Here is a 12,420-nt window from a genome sequence, read left to right on the forward strand (position 1 = left end):
TGGGCGAGATGCAAGGGCAGAATCTTGTTCAGAAATGCGTTCGTTTTTGTATTTCAACACCTAACGGTTTCTTGTGAATTTCTAGGGTGTTTTAAACGAAAGCGAAGATCTTGTTACCACACCTAAATATAAGTCACTTTAACCTTTATTTTTTAAGTGAATATATATGTATATATATGCCACACAATGCCGCTGCCCGCGTCCCAAGCAGTGGGACATCAGAAGGGCAGCACCCTAGTGGCCGCCCGTCGGAGCCCTTCCCCCCCCTTGCTGCCTCGCGCGCGAGGCTTCGCCCACTAGGGTTATGACCCCCCAATAGTGTGGAGCTGGAGGCAGGCCGTTGGGGGCGGGGGGGCGCGACTTGCCCCTCTACTTAGGAGGCCCTCTCGCCCAGTTCCTCCTCTGTTCCCTGCGCGCCGCTCCAGCCTGGACACGCGTTATCGCGCTCCTCCTGGACACGCGAGATCCGTTCGCCTCGTCGCTCCGGTCGCCATCGTCTGGCCTTTTGTCGTCTGCGAGTCGCTGGTGAGTCTTGCCGCAACCACTCCGCCCCGGCCCTGTCCCTGGGCAGTACCAGGTGACGAGGGCCCTGTGGCTCGGAATTGCCACGGGTGGAGGGGGCGCAAGGTGCAGTCTTTGGGGCGCGAAGGGGGGTCGGTGTTAGGCGGGAAACTTCGGCATCGGACACTGAGTAATGGTGTGGCTGGCCAGTCATAGCGGTCGACGTTTTCTGGGGGACCGGTATTCGAGGCTTGTCTACAAGCAAGGGTCTCGGCGGCACAACACTGACAATTGCATTGAGGGTCTGTGACAATAGCTAGTGTTTCACATGATTGCACCTTTAGCGCTGACCGCGAGTCGGGCATCGTCAGCGCTCCTACCACCTCCCCGGGGGAAGGGGCGCAGGGCTCAGCATATACCCCTTCGACAGCGTAGCCGCCTTTGGGGCATAGATCGGGGTTACGGACGTTTTTGCCTGTAGTACGCGGCGGGTCGCGCTTTAATATTTAAAGGTCAGTCCCGTGGATAAATCGGGGAGGGGATGTGGCGCCTCGGCTAGCCTCCCGACGTTGGGGCGGAGTGCCAGTGTTCAAGCCTCGGGGTCGCGTCTGCTTAGTGTGCTGGTGGGGCGGGTCGCTTGGTCTCCCCGTGCCTGAACGCGTAGTGTGAATACGGAGCTCGTGTGAAACGCTCCGCTGCCTTCGGGTCGAGTTCGCGCCATATAATTGTGCAAATAATTTTCAGCCGTTTAAGCGTTATAATACCTGCTGGGTTGCCCCCCCTAGCAGGATGGCGGAGCGGCCTAAGGCGCCAAACTCAAGAGCTGACTCTTCCCCTAGCTGGGGATTCTGGCCTCCAATTGGAGGCGTGGGTTCAAATCACACTTCTGACATTATTTTCGTGTTGCGGTGCTCGTCAAGACGCCCCAAACCCCCCCACCCCCCGCCACCACAGCGCTACATATTTGTGAAGCAACCGGGGCGCCCGCGGATCACGGGAGGTGCAGGCGGTGGGTGATCTAATGAGAGACATTCACAGACGGCATCTGCGGCATCCGCCTACAATAGGAAGAATTAGACCGCATTACCTAATATGGCGACACTTATAAGTTTCCTAATATCAACATGTGTAAGCTGAGGAGGTGGCGCGTATTGCAAGCGCGCGACGTTCCCCACATTCTAGTGCTCGGAGTCGTGATGCATAAAAGCTGCTTCACAAAAATAATGGAGCATGTTTGTAAAGATTTCAAAGTTCGGAATGGAAACTCGCCTTCTTGCAACCCTCCAACTTGCTTGGAAGAGAATGATGTTTTAAACATGCTGGGGGTGGAAAGGGTGTTTGTGTGTGCGCGCGCGCGCGTCTGACTGAACTTCGCCTTCCTCATAAGGACACAACATCTAATCTAAAGCCCTTTATGCAGGTTGAAGAGTGATTTTTAGGGACCGCTGCGGGGCAGCGAACTGTTCTGAGAAGCATTAGCCTTTAAAATCGATGTCCCAGTTAGAAACAAGGGCTGGAAAGCTATGGGCGATGTGTTCAGGAGCGCGTGGCTGGGGGGATGAGGAGGGGAGCGGGTCCCGGAAACGCGGTCAAAATTTCATAAGTTGGCAAATCTCTTCTTTACGATCGGGATATTTGAGCATTGGAGGTGGTGCCCAGCCCCCAGTGCTGTAAAGTGCGTTTTTTAACACGGCGCTCACGCAAAACGCGCCGATGCCTTTCTGGTCGATTCCGCGCGTTCGAAACATGCAGCATGCCAATCCCCCAGTGCCGCGATGGGGGATTTATATACGGCGCTCCCGCGAAGCGCTCCAACACCTTGTGGTTGAAGGCGCGCTAAATATAACATGCAGCATGCGAGCCCCCCCAGTGCCGTGGCGTAGGTTTTCAAATACGGCGATCGGGCTAAGCGCTCTAAGGCCTTCCGGCTGAATGCGCGCTATATATCTTGCATGATGCTAAGCTCCTAGTGCCGGGATGTGAGATTTAATACGGCGCGGGCGTAAAGCGCGCCAATACCTTCTGGTCAAATTCGCGCTATATAAACAGGCAGCATGTAGGGGTTGGCTGCTTAGAAGGTTGATGGTGGAGCCAGGGGTTGCATTGTGCACGGGCCTGCTGAGATGAGTGCCGAGTAGATTATAGTTGGGCTCGTGTCATGCATGTGGGTCAGTGGGTGGTTGCTTGTGAGAGAGGCATCCTTGTTATTGGCAAATAAAATTTTCGATTTAAGGTCCCAGATGCGCCAGCGTGCTGCGAGTTTAAATGCGGCGCCCAAGCAAAGCGCTCCGTGATGTGGCAGCACACATCGCCGGTGGACGTTTGGCTACACCTGAAGGGGTTTTAAGAATGTTATCTATTTTAGGATAATGTCTGACATTCTTAGGGCTTCTCCGTTCTTTGTACACTTTTTGTGCACGGAGGGATAAGGCGAATGTTTATGTCCGTGTTCAGCATACTGTATCCTGAGGACCGGGATGACTCAGCTTCAGTAAGGGACGCTGTAGAGGGCAGTCATTACATGCGCCGTATTGCCCAGTCCTCCCCGATCCCAAGACTTAGAATGGGGGAAATGATTCTTAGTCAGTCTCAGCAAAAGAGGTACTGATGCGTTAGGGACTCTGCGTGGGTAATGAGGTAATTACGCCAGACTGCCGTGTCCATGGGTTGGGTTGATTGCAGTGAGTGAGCTGCCGCCTTAGATCGGAGAGTCCAAGTTTCGAGCTCAGAGCCGTTCGACATCCGGGAGCTTGGTCCCATTGAACATCCCCCCGCGCTTAACTGAGGGTTTTGAGTTGGTAGCTGGCCCCTTGTAGAGCCAAGTTTTAACTGCCCGAGTCTCGCTCACGCCAGGCCACACATACATGTCAAGATAGTTTGTGATCTTCCTGGAGAGAGACCAGGAATTTGTATAGTGTATCATTTCTATTCAATTCAAATACATTTCATTGATTTAGACCTCTTCTGAGATCAACAATTTGAGAGGTCTTTTGACTTCGGTGTAGTTAGTTCAGAGTGTTAAGAGGCCTGCTGCAAAGAACGTGTGCCAAGTAGATAGCAGAGTGCAGTGCGTATGATGCAAATGGGCCAGCAGGTTACTGTGTTCAAAAGAGGCATCCTTTTGTGACTTGCAATGTAGATCTTAAAGCCCTAATAGTCAACAGCGAATTCAGTGCATCGGAGAGTGTGGTTATGAAGACTTGGTCACGGTAGAGGGGGACAGTGAGAGAATCTGGGGTGGAGGCGGCAACGAACATTGTTACACAGGGCGCTTTCGCCAGGTCGGCATCACCGCTCACCGCGTGAGTCCTACAACACTTGAGTCATTCCACCCACAACAAGCACAATGCGCAGCGGAGTGTGTTGATGTTGTTATGTTGTAACTATGTGGGGCGAATGATTGTTGGGGGCAATTATATTCCTCCTCGCCTATGAGTGTAAGTGCAAATGCGGCGATATGTCAAGCGCTCCTAGGCCTTCGGGCCCATGGCGCACTGGTTTCCTGTACATTGTTTACTTATCCGCAGATTGGGGATCAGCCAATAATTGGGCTTGTTGGAGGTAGTGCCCCCCCCTTTTTGTAGTAAATATAGGGACGCAATGGCTGCCATGAATATGTAATGTACCTGGGCTCATGCGTAGCGTTTCAATGCCTTGACATCTACATACACGTTACATTTGTAGAATAGATAGGTAACTCACAATGTGCGTTAGATTAATGCTAGTGAGGGCGGAGCGATCAGGTTGTCCACGGGGCTGAATGCCATAGTCAGTGCCTGAGCAAGCTGGGTAGCCCTGCAGATTAGTTTTTTCCCAGAGGCCACCATCACTATTCACACTATTGTCCCCAAGCTTTCCTTTGGTTCCTGGCTTCATGTTGAAAATGCATGGCTTTATATTTCTAATGTACTCTTTGGCGGCCCACTCGCCATTTGACTAGGGAAGTAGGCCCAGGCTGATTGTGATTAAGTTGTTCACATGTGGTCAAAGATTGGTAGAGGTTGGATTTGAAATACACGGTTGTTGGATAGGCACCAGGGCCAGATGACATTCCAGTGCATTGTGTCCTGGGAACCAAGGATAGGGTCCAATTTTGTAAGCACGAGGAGCGGTAAATATTTGGTGTCACTCATGAGATGCACTGTGTTGGGGTGAATGATATCTGAGAGTTTTACTCCTGCGAAAAGGACATTGCCAAATAGGCAAGCCAATGGCGCATCAAGGGGTCATGGTGCAAAATCTAGAAAGTCAATTTGTTAGGTAATCCACCAATACTGCTCTAACTTATACATTCAACGATGTTAATGTGTTGACGTGAAATATTCACCTTGGCCACGTCACGACCCACAAGAATAAAACTACATGTGGCTTCCCCAGGGATCCTCTACAGGGACACTCTTTGGTGGAACAAGGTTTAGCGCACCAGGTCACTTATATTGGAACTCCCCACCTCCAGAGATTAGGTCCCGCACAGACCTCATGACTTCCCGCAAAGTCTTTTAAACATGCCTAGTTAGACAGGTACATGAGTAACATACCACCCTAACCGGTTTCAGAGTAGCGCCAGGGAACCAATTTGGTACGGGGCCCATCAAATTTGGTATAACATAACAAATGTTGGATTGGTTTTCATAATCTTTTAGGAGCAGAACACAATGTGTTTGTTGCACAAACTGAGAGATTCGAAAACAGAGCTGTGTAACCACACAGGATGTTTCACAAGGTGACAGCAAGCCGTACTGTTGGAATAAACAAATAACGAAAAAAGAATTTACATTATTTTGAAATTAATTGAATGGAAGTCAACAAGTTTAACGATATGTTGGACGGATAGTTATGGTTAAAGGTGAGATAAGGTTACATCGTTTAACAAAAGCAATTCTAAATTGCAGTGCAAGTTGTAGCAGTCGATAACATCAAATAACAACATTATATAACGATCAGTACACAAACGGTAAAATTTTCAGTGCCTCTTAAAAGACTTTGCACATATGTTCACGATTGTTGTGGTTAGCATTAGGTTTTGAATTGGGGAAGGAGGTGCCGAGCCAATTCACGTATTAACACGGATTGATTGCTACAAATATTGGTTCAAATTATGCAAAAAAAAAAAAAAAAGTTGAGACAACCAAGTTAAGTTTCAGTGCAAGGCCACATTTGATGGGGCAATTCCAGGCGGAAAGCATTAAGCCAGACAGCCCTGGGAATTAGGCAGGCGTACGATTAGCTAATATTCTGTTTTAACTGAGGGAGAGCATATCGACCACAAAATAATTGTGGAACCAGAAAAAGCTTTACAAAGCAATGCTGTAGATTTCCGGTAGAATGCAGTATGGATAGGCTTCAGGGTTAAGGCCATGACCTTTCTGGAAGGGGCATTCTTCTTCGACCTGTGTCGAACTGGGAAAGGAAGTAAGGAGGGCTGGATAACTCTTTATTCTACCTGCGTTGGGGTTGTCAGTGTCGTGAACTACTAAATCTCACTGAACTGGAGGTGTGGCCGGGTTTCTACACGAGCAGAAGTTTGGGAGTGCAAGCCTCCACCTAGGGGGTGGCTGGTGAATCTGATGAACTACTTCAAACGGTTCACAGCACTGCACGTGGGAGAGTGTCAATGACCTGTGCATACTTCAACCAGACTCCCGTGAATGGCATGCCCTCAGCTACATGGTAATGATTGAGAGAGCAGAGAGCGACCATACCTCTTGAATTTTGCACTTAAACTTTCTAGTAATGGAAAGGGCTTAACACCTTCTGAAATAAGCATGACCAGAGATGTGCTGCTCTCCACAGTCATTTGACAGGTTAATGGGCAAGGCTAGCGGAAAAGCCAGATGTATTGTCGTCATTTAAGGCGGACGTGACCCAGGTATTGGCAAGATAGAGACACTGCCAACCATGAAGATATGAACGAAATCATCACTGTGGCTCACAACTTATTATTTGATAAAATAAGACGTTTCATTTTCAAGCCACGATGTCGGTGCAATGAATTACCTATAGCACAGCAACACCGGTATAACAAGGACTGTAGGCAAACCTATTAACTCCTTTCAGCAGCAATAAAGTCCAAAAGCTAGCTTCTATTCAACAAGCAAGGAATTGGTTACGCTGTCCCAGTGGAGAGTAAGAAAAGATTGGGATAACAGCGGGACTAGTATAAGACTCGATCGTCAAATTTAATGTAACTTAATTTGCAAGTAGAAAGGCTATAACGAGGAGATGTTGCTAAGATATGGGTCAGTTTGTAGTAAACAGTAGGATAATAAGATGTGAAAGGAAGAAAATTGAGATACCTGTGATGTCAGCTTGTGTTTATATACGTAGGTAAAGTGGTTAACTCACACGTTACCTTCACCCTGCTTATTGTGCTGTAGCTGTTGGGAACACAATTCCAAGCCAGGAAGGCACCTAATTTGGCCAATTGAAAAATCGTAATAGGATTGCAGGTCCATAAGCGCCTATTTCACCAATGCCTTGTTACCCATGCCATAGAAACAGATTTAGGTGTTGCTCTTCTCGCTCAGCCTCTCCGTGGAGGCAGGGAGGTGGGAAACGTTCACAAATTTAGTCCTCGAGCTGAGAGATGTATTCTTCGGCAGCTCAGTCAGTCACATTGGCTTTATCCGGAGTCATGATAAAAGCCGTCCATTTAGCAGTTACGTTAAAATGTTTTGTCCTGCTGAGAAATCATGCACCCCTCGCAGCAGCAGCAATTCAGGAACCATGACGCTATCTATACATCACCTTTGTAGACAAGGTGGAAAGTAAAACCTTCTTCGTGCTAGGATGTGAAGGGAATCGATGGACTGACGAATTCAGCTATGGTTCAGTTCTGGCTCCACATGTAGGTGCTAGATCTTCCCATAATTACGTTAGGATGACCTGCAGTGGCATCGCTAAGAAAGTTAGGAACACCAGTAACGTCTAAGCTGAACGGCAGTGGGGCCCAAAGACATCCTTTGGTAGTCTGCCCTGGGCTCCGGAGTAATGTTGCAAATTAATGCCGTCATTTACTGGTTGCAGAACAGGACCCATAATTTAGCCCACTAAAAGCTGGCTCGCAGGGTGGGCACCTATAACAGCGAAGGGAGGAAGGGGGGCTCTGGCAGCGACGGTAGCCTCCCCAGAGCTGTGGCGGAGTTACAGGGCGATCTGGATGCACAGACGGGTACAGTAAGGGTACCTCTGCGACAGGCGGTACAGTAAGGGTACCCCTGACCGGCACAGTAAGGGTGCCCGAGCCAAGGTCCAGGAGCCGAAGGGGGTTCTGGGAAGACCGCGACGGCGCCCCGTTAGTCCTTCGGGCGGTTGGGGGGCCTGACCAACCGGGGGTGTGCCACAACACGCTCCGCCCCTGTCGGAAGGGGCGGGAGTAGGAGACAGATCACGTGACCCAGTGGATGATCTGTAAATAATTATGTGCCACACTGCCGGGCATCGACCCACCGTGTGTGCTGGCTCACCAGGCGGGCGGAGCAGCAAGGGGCTGCCTGCCCTGGATCGCCCTTAAGATAACCCAATTTTATTATCATACTGTGTTGTATGAAATAAACCTGCAGCAGTTCTTCACCCACAAATAAAGTGTCAGTGTAATCTTTGGGTGACGTCTGCGTATGCGTGTTGAATGAAGCGGATGACGGTGTGGTCACTATGCCGCTGCCCGCGTCCCAAGCAGTGGGACATCAGCAGGGCAGCACCCTAGTGGCCGCCCGTCGGAGCCTTCCCCCCCTTGCTGCCTCGCGCGCGAGGCTACGCCCACTAGGGTTATGACCCCCAATAGTGTGGAGCTGGAGGCGGGCCGTTGGGGGCGGGGGGGCGCGGCTTGCCCCTCTACTTAGGAGGCCCTCTCGCCCAGTTCCTCCTCTGTTCCCTGCGCGCCGCTCCAGCCTGGACACGCGTTATCCCACCCTTTCCACTTACCCCACGTGTCAGGCACAGCGCGTTATGGGAATGTTTTAATGTTTTCTTTTTGCGTTGCAGGCGGAGTTACAGGGCGATCTGGATGCAGACGGGTACAGTAAGGGTACCTCTGCGACAGGCGGTACAGTAAGGGTACCCCTGACCGGCACAGTAAGGGTGCCCGAGCCAAGGTCCAGGAGCCGAAGGGGGTTCTGGGAAGACCGCGACGGCGCCCCGTTAGTCCTTCGGGCGGTTGGGGGGCCTGACCAACCGGGGGTGTGCCACAACACGCTCCGCCCCTGTCGGAAGGGGCGGGAGTAGGAGACAGATCACGTGACCCAGTGGATGATCTGTAAATAATTATGTGCCACACTGCCGGGCATCGACCCACCGTGTGTGCTGGCTCACCAGGCGGGCGGAGCAGCAAGGGGCTGCCTGCCCTGGATCGCCCGTAAGATAACCCAATTTTATTATCATACTGTGTTGTATGAAATAAACCTGCAGCAGTTCTTCACCCACAAATAAAGTGTCAGTGTAATCTTTGGGTGACGTCTGCGTATGCGTGTTGAATGAAGCGGATGACGGTGTGGTCACTATGTCCGTCACTACAAGATTAGCAGGGAAGGGAATACAGCCACGCCGACATAGTCCACAAATTTGCGTTTTTCTGTATTTCTTTATACGGCAGACAAACAGATGTGTTTCGATTTCTGACAGTCTTGATCTCATGACCACATCAATGTACTTCGGGCACATAAATACCACGTCATGTTGAGTACTCCAACTCCATCAACATAAAAGAAAGACTCAACGACATTTACGAGCATGATTTGGGGAGGCAAAAAATCTATATTCTGTACAAAACCTATACCTTTTGTTTCACAGCAATTGGGAAATAAAAAATTACCAGCACATTTTTCTTGGTGTATTGTGTGTATGTATATTGCATGTATTTTAATAAATCAGAACAAGAAGTGGGGATGTGAACTGTTATATAACCAGTCTCAGTGATAAGTGTTAACTGGGACTACAATTCCCACAAAGCCTTAAATTCCTCTCTTTCTTGGGCAGGGGTAGATACTTATCTCTCTGCATTTATCCCGCATATCCATATGTATCCAATGAGACTCATGGTATCATGAAAATACAAATGAAAAACAAGCTATGTTGGAGTCTGGAGAATTTGGTTGTAAGATTTCATTTAGGTTAATGGCTCATCAGAGACACATAGATAGGGAACCATCCTGGTGTAGTACCTCATGGAACATCTAGTTCTTCCGTGAATTGTCTAGGATCATTCAGGGCCTACCAACATTGGGGGGGGGGGGGCTTAGTTCATTATACTTAGTTAATATGTATTCGAAAATAAGTTGAAAAATTAACAACAGAAAATCATAAGGTAATAGCTCAGGTAGCCTTTGTATAATTTTAATCCAACTGAAAATGAAGAGATTCCACATACCTATAAATAAGTCACTTTAACCTTTAGTTTGTAAGTGAATATATATATAGATCTGTAAGTGAATATATATATATATAGATATAGCGATATAGATATAGATAGGTAGATAGATGGATGGATAGATAGATAGATAGATAGATAGATAGATAGATAGATAGATAGATAGATAGATAGATAGATAGATAGATAGATTCATTGAAAAAAAAAGTTACAGGGGCGTTATAGTTAGGCTCAGATTTTACTCGTACAAAACCAGTGAAATTCAGCAGTTATAGTTACCTGAGCTAGCTACAACTTATGCCCCCACAATGCACTGCTTATGACCTCACATGTTACATCACTCATGACATTGTCAATGACATCACTGATGACATTGTTTTAAATATGTCCTTTAATTTTTTTAATATTTGCAGAAATCACCATGTATTTAAAAAAAAATGCTTTTTTTGCCCTGCTGGGGTCCCTGTGGGCCCCCAGGACTAAGGTTAGGGTTAGGGTTTTTGGTATTCGTACCTTGCCCCTTTTATTTCTTTTTTTGCATTTTTATTTTTGGGTCTCGAGTCCCAAGATGGCTGCTAACACTTCCTGGTTGAAGTGTTGGCAGCCAATTAGAGCTCTTCAGATCTCTGCATGAGCTCGTCATTATTCGTGACGGCTTCAAAAACCTAGATATCCGAATTTGGATTTCCTTTAATTTTCCATAAACTACTGAGCGGATTTACAGCAAATAACAAAAAGCGTAATCTGCGAACCAAAAGCTACCTTTCTGCCAAATTTGGTATAATTCAGTTTAGCGGTTAAGTGTGCAAGCGTATCTAAAGACTATATAGGAATTAACATGGAAAACTCACTGTATTTGCCCCCCCCCCCCCTTCCATGCACAACTAGAATTACCGGTGCATTTTCGGGGGGGAAAGTTTGTGAAGATTTGTCAAACGGCACCAAAGATATAGGCAAGTCAAAAAACGCTTTTCCTATGTAAACATGGTCCTAACTATAAGTACCTACTGGCGACTGCCAGTAGGTAATATACCTACATAAATATTGTAAGTAATCTTTCTGCAAGTAACTTTTCTTTCCCTTATTTTCAGCAAGATTTGATGTTTATGTGTAACAATGCCTAGTGTTTCCACTTTATGTTTTTACAATGTAGATTTCTTTATTTCCTTTTGGTATGAAGTTCATCCTTCACCGACTGTTTTATGTTGCTGACAAAAGCGAGGCACGAATCGACTTTAGGGATCTAACCGGTAAATTATTTTTTTCTTTGTCAAAATCACGACTGCCTTTGTGTGATTTATGCTGTCTTGCTTGTATATCTGGCATATCATCCATTTTTAGATCAGTTTTGTGTCCTGATTGTGCCAACTACAACTGACCTGATTTATCCATTTCCTGTGCAATCCTGTATCCTTCTTTTTTCTCTCTCATCAGTACCAACTATTTATTTATATTCTATCATTAATTGAAGTTTTAAAAAGCAGGAACTAAACCCCTAAAACGGTGACTGAGCGCATTGCAAAAGTATTGAGTACATATAACAATAATATCAGCAAGATGTCATTTTACTCACCTGGAGTATTTGTGTTTATAAAAATAAACATACATTTCTTGGGATTTTGCTCAGAGACTAACATTTTGCACAAAGGTACCACAATCAACGCAAAATGTTCATTTGGGATTACTTTCCAGTGTAAACCCCTACTTGCGATGCAAAGTAGCTCTGAGGTAAAGCAGACGAGCAAAGAGGGCAGACCCTGGGTGGTACAAAAGGGTTCCAAAGGAACCACAAATTATTTTTTATGCAAACCCCTATCTACTAACATTTGTAGACATGGCTTTTTTGGGCCACAAAATAATGCCGCTTTGAAGCTGGGGTTTAAAAGGCAAAATCTTTTTATTTCTCCACACTTTTCTGACTTTAAATGTGTGCTGGCACTGTACCACGCACCTCCAGAGTTGGAAAAGTTTTAACGTTTGTCCAAACATAGGGGCATATTTACAAGCTCCTATCGCCAGAGGAATCTCACTTGTAGTGAGGTTCCTGTGCTGATATGGGCTTCGCCTTATTTACTTAATGTGGCTTAACGCTGCCTTGTAAATAAGGCACTCTTTCACGCTATACTTAGCGTGAAAGGGGGGGGGGGCAATGGGTGTTGTGGTGGGTTTTCCATTGCAGCACCCATTGATTTTGACGCTGCCCCATATTGACAAGGGTGGCGTAAATATGAGGCAGTGTCAAAATTAAGACCAGGGAAAACGTGGTCTTACTCTGGCGAAACGAGGAGAAATGCTTTATTTCTCCTAGTTTTTGCTGTTTCTATGTGTGCTGCGTTGTGCAGCACACATAGAAACAGCAAAACGCCATTGATTGTTTATGTGCAGGAAGTTGTCCCTTCCTGCAAATAAACAATCATTAAAACAAAATGACGACAGGCAACTTCTATGTGTGCTGCACAAAGAAGCACACATAGAAGTTACAAAACGCCATTTCAGAATTTTTATGTGCAGGAAGTGTCACCTTCCTGCATTTAAAAAATCCTTCTCCTCAATGC

At 47.1% G+C, this 12,420-nt stretch overlaps 1 protein-coding gene across 1 annotated transcript in view; it reads left to right on the forward strand.

The window, feature by feature from the left end:
• LOC146796750 (testis-expressed protein 47-like) overlaps window positions 1–12,420 on the forward strand; it is a 177,897-nt gene that overhangs the window by 43,989 nt on the left and 121,488 nt on the right. The window contains exon 2 of the mRNA XM_085630233.1: window positions 11,046–11,115. Within this exon, the coding sequence (XP_085486359.1) occupies window positions 11,046–11,115 (70 nt within the window). The remainder of the gene's footprint in view (window positions 1–11,045; window positions 11,116–12,420) is intronic.

Source organism: Triturus cristatus, chromosome 10, assembly GCF_964204655.1.
Source record: "Triturus cristatus chromosome 10, aTriCri1.1, whole genome shotgun sequence".
NCBI lineage: Eukaryota > Metazoa > Chordata > Amphibia > Caudata > Salamandridae > Triturus > Triturus cristatus.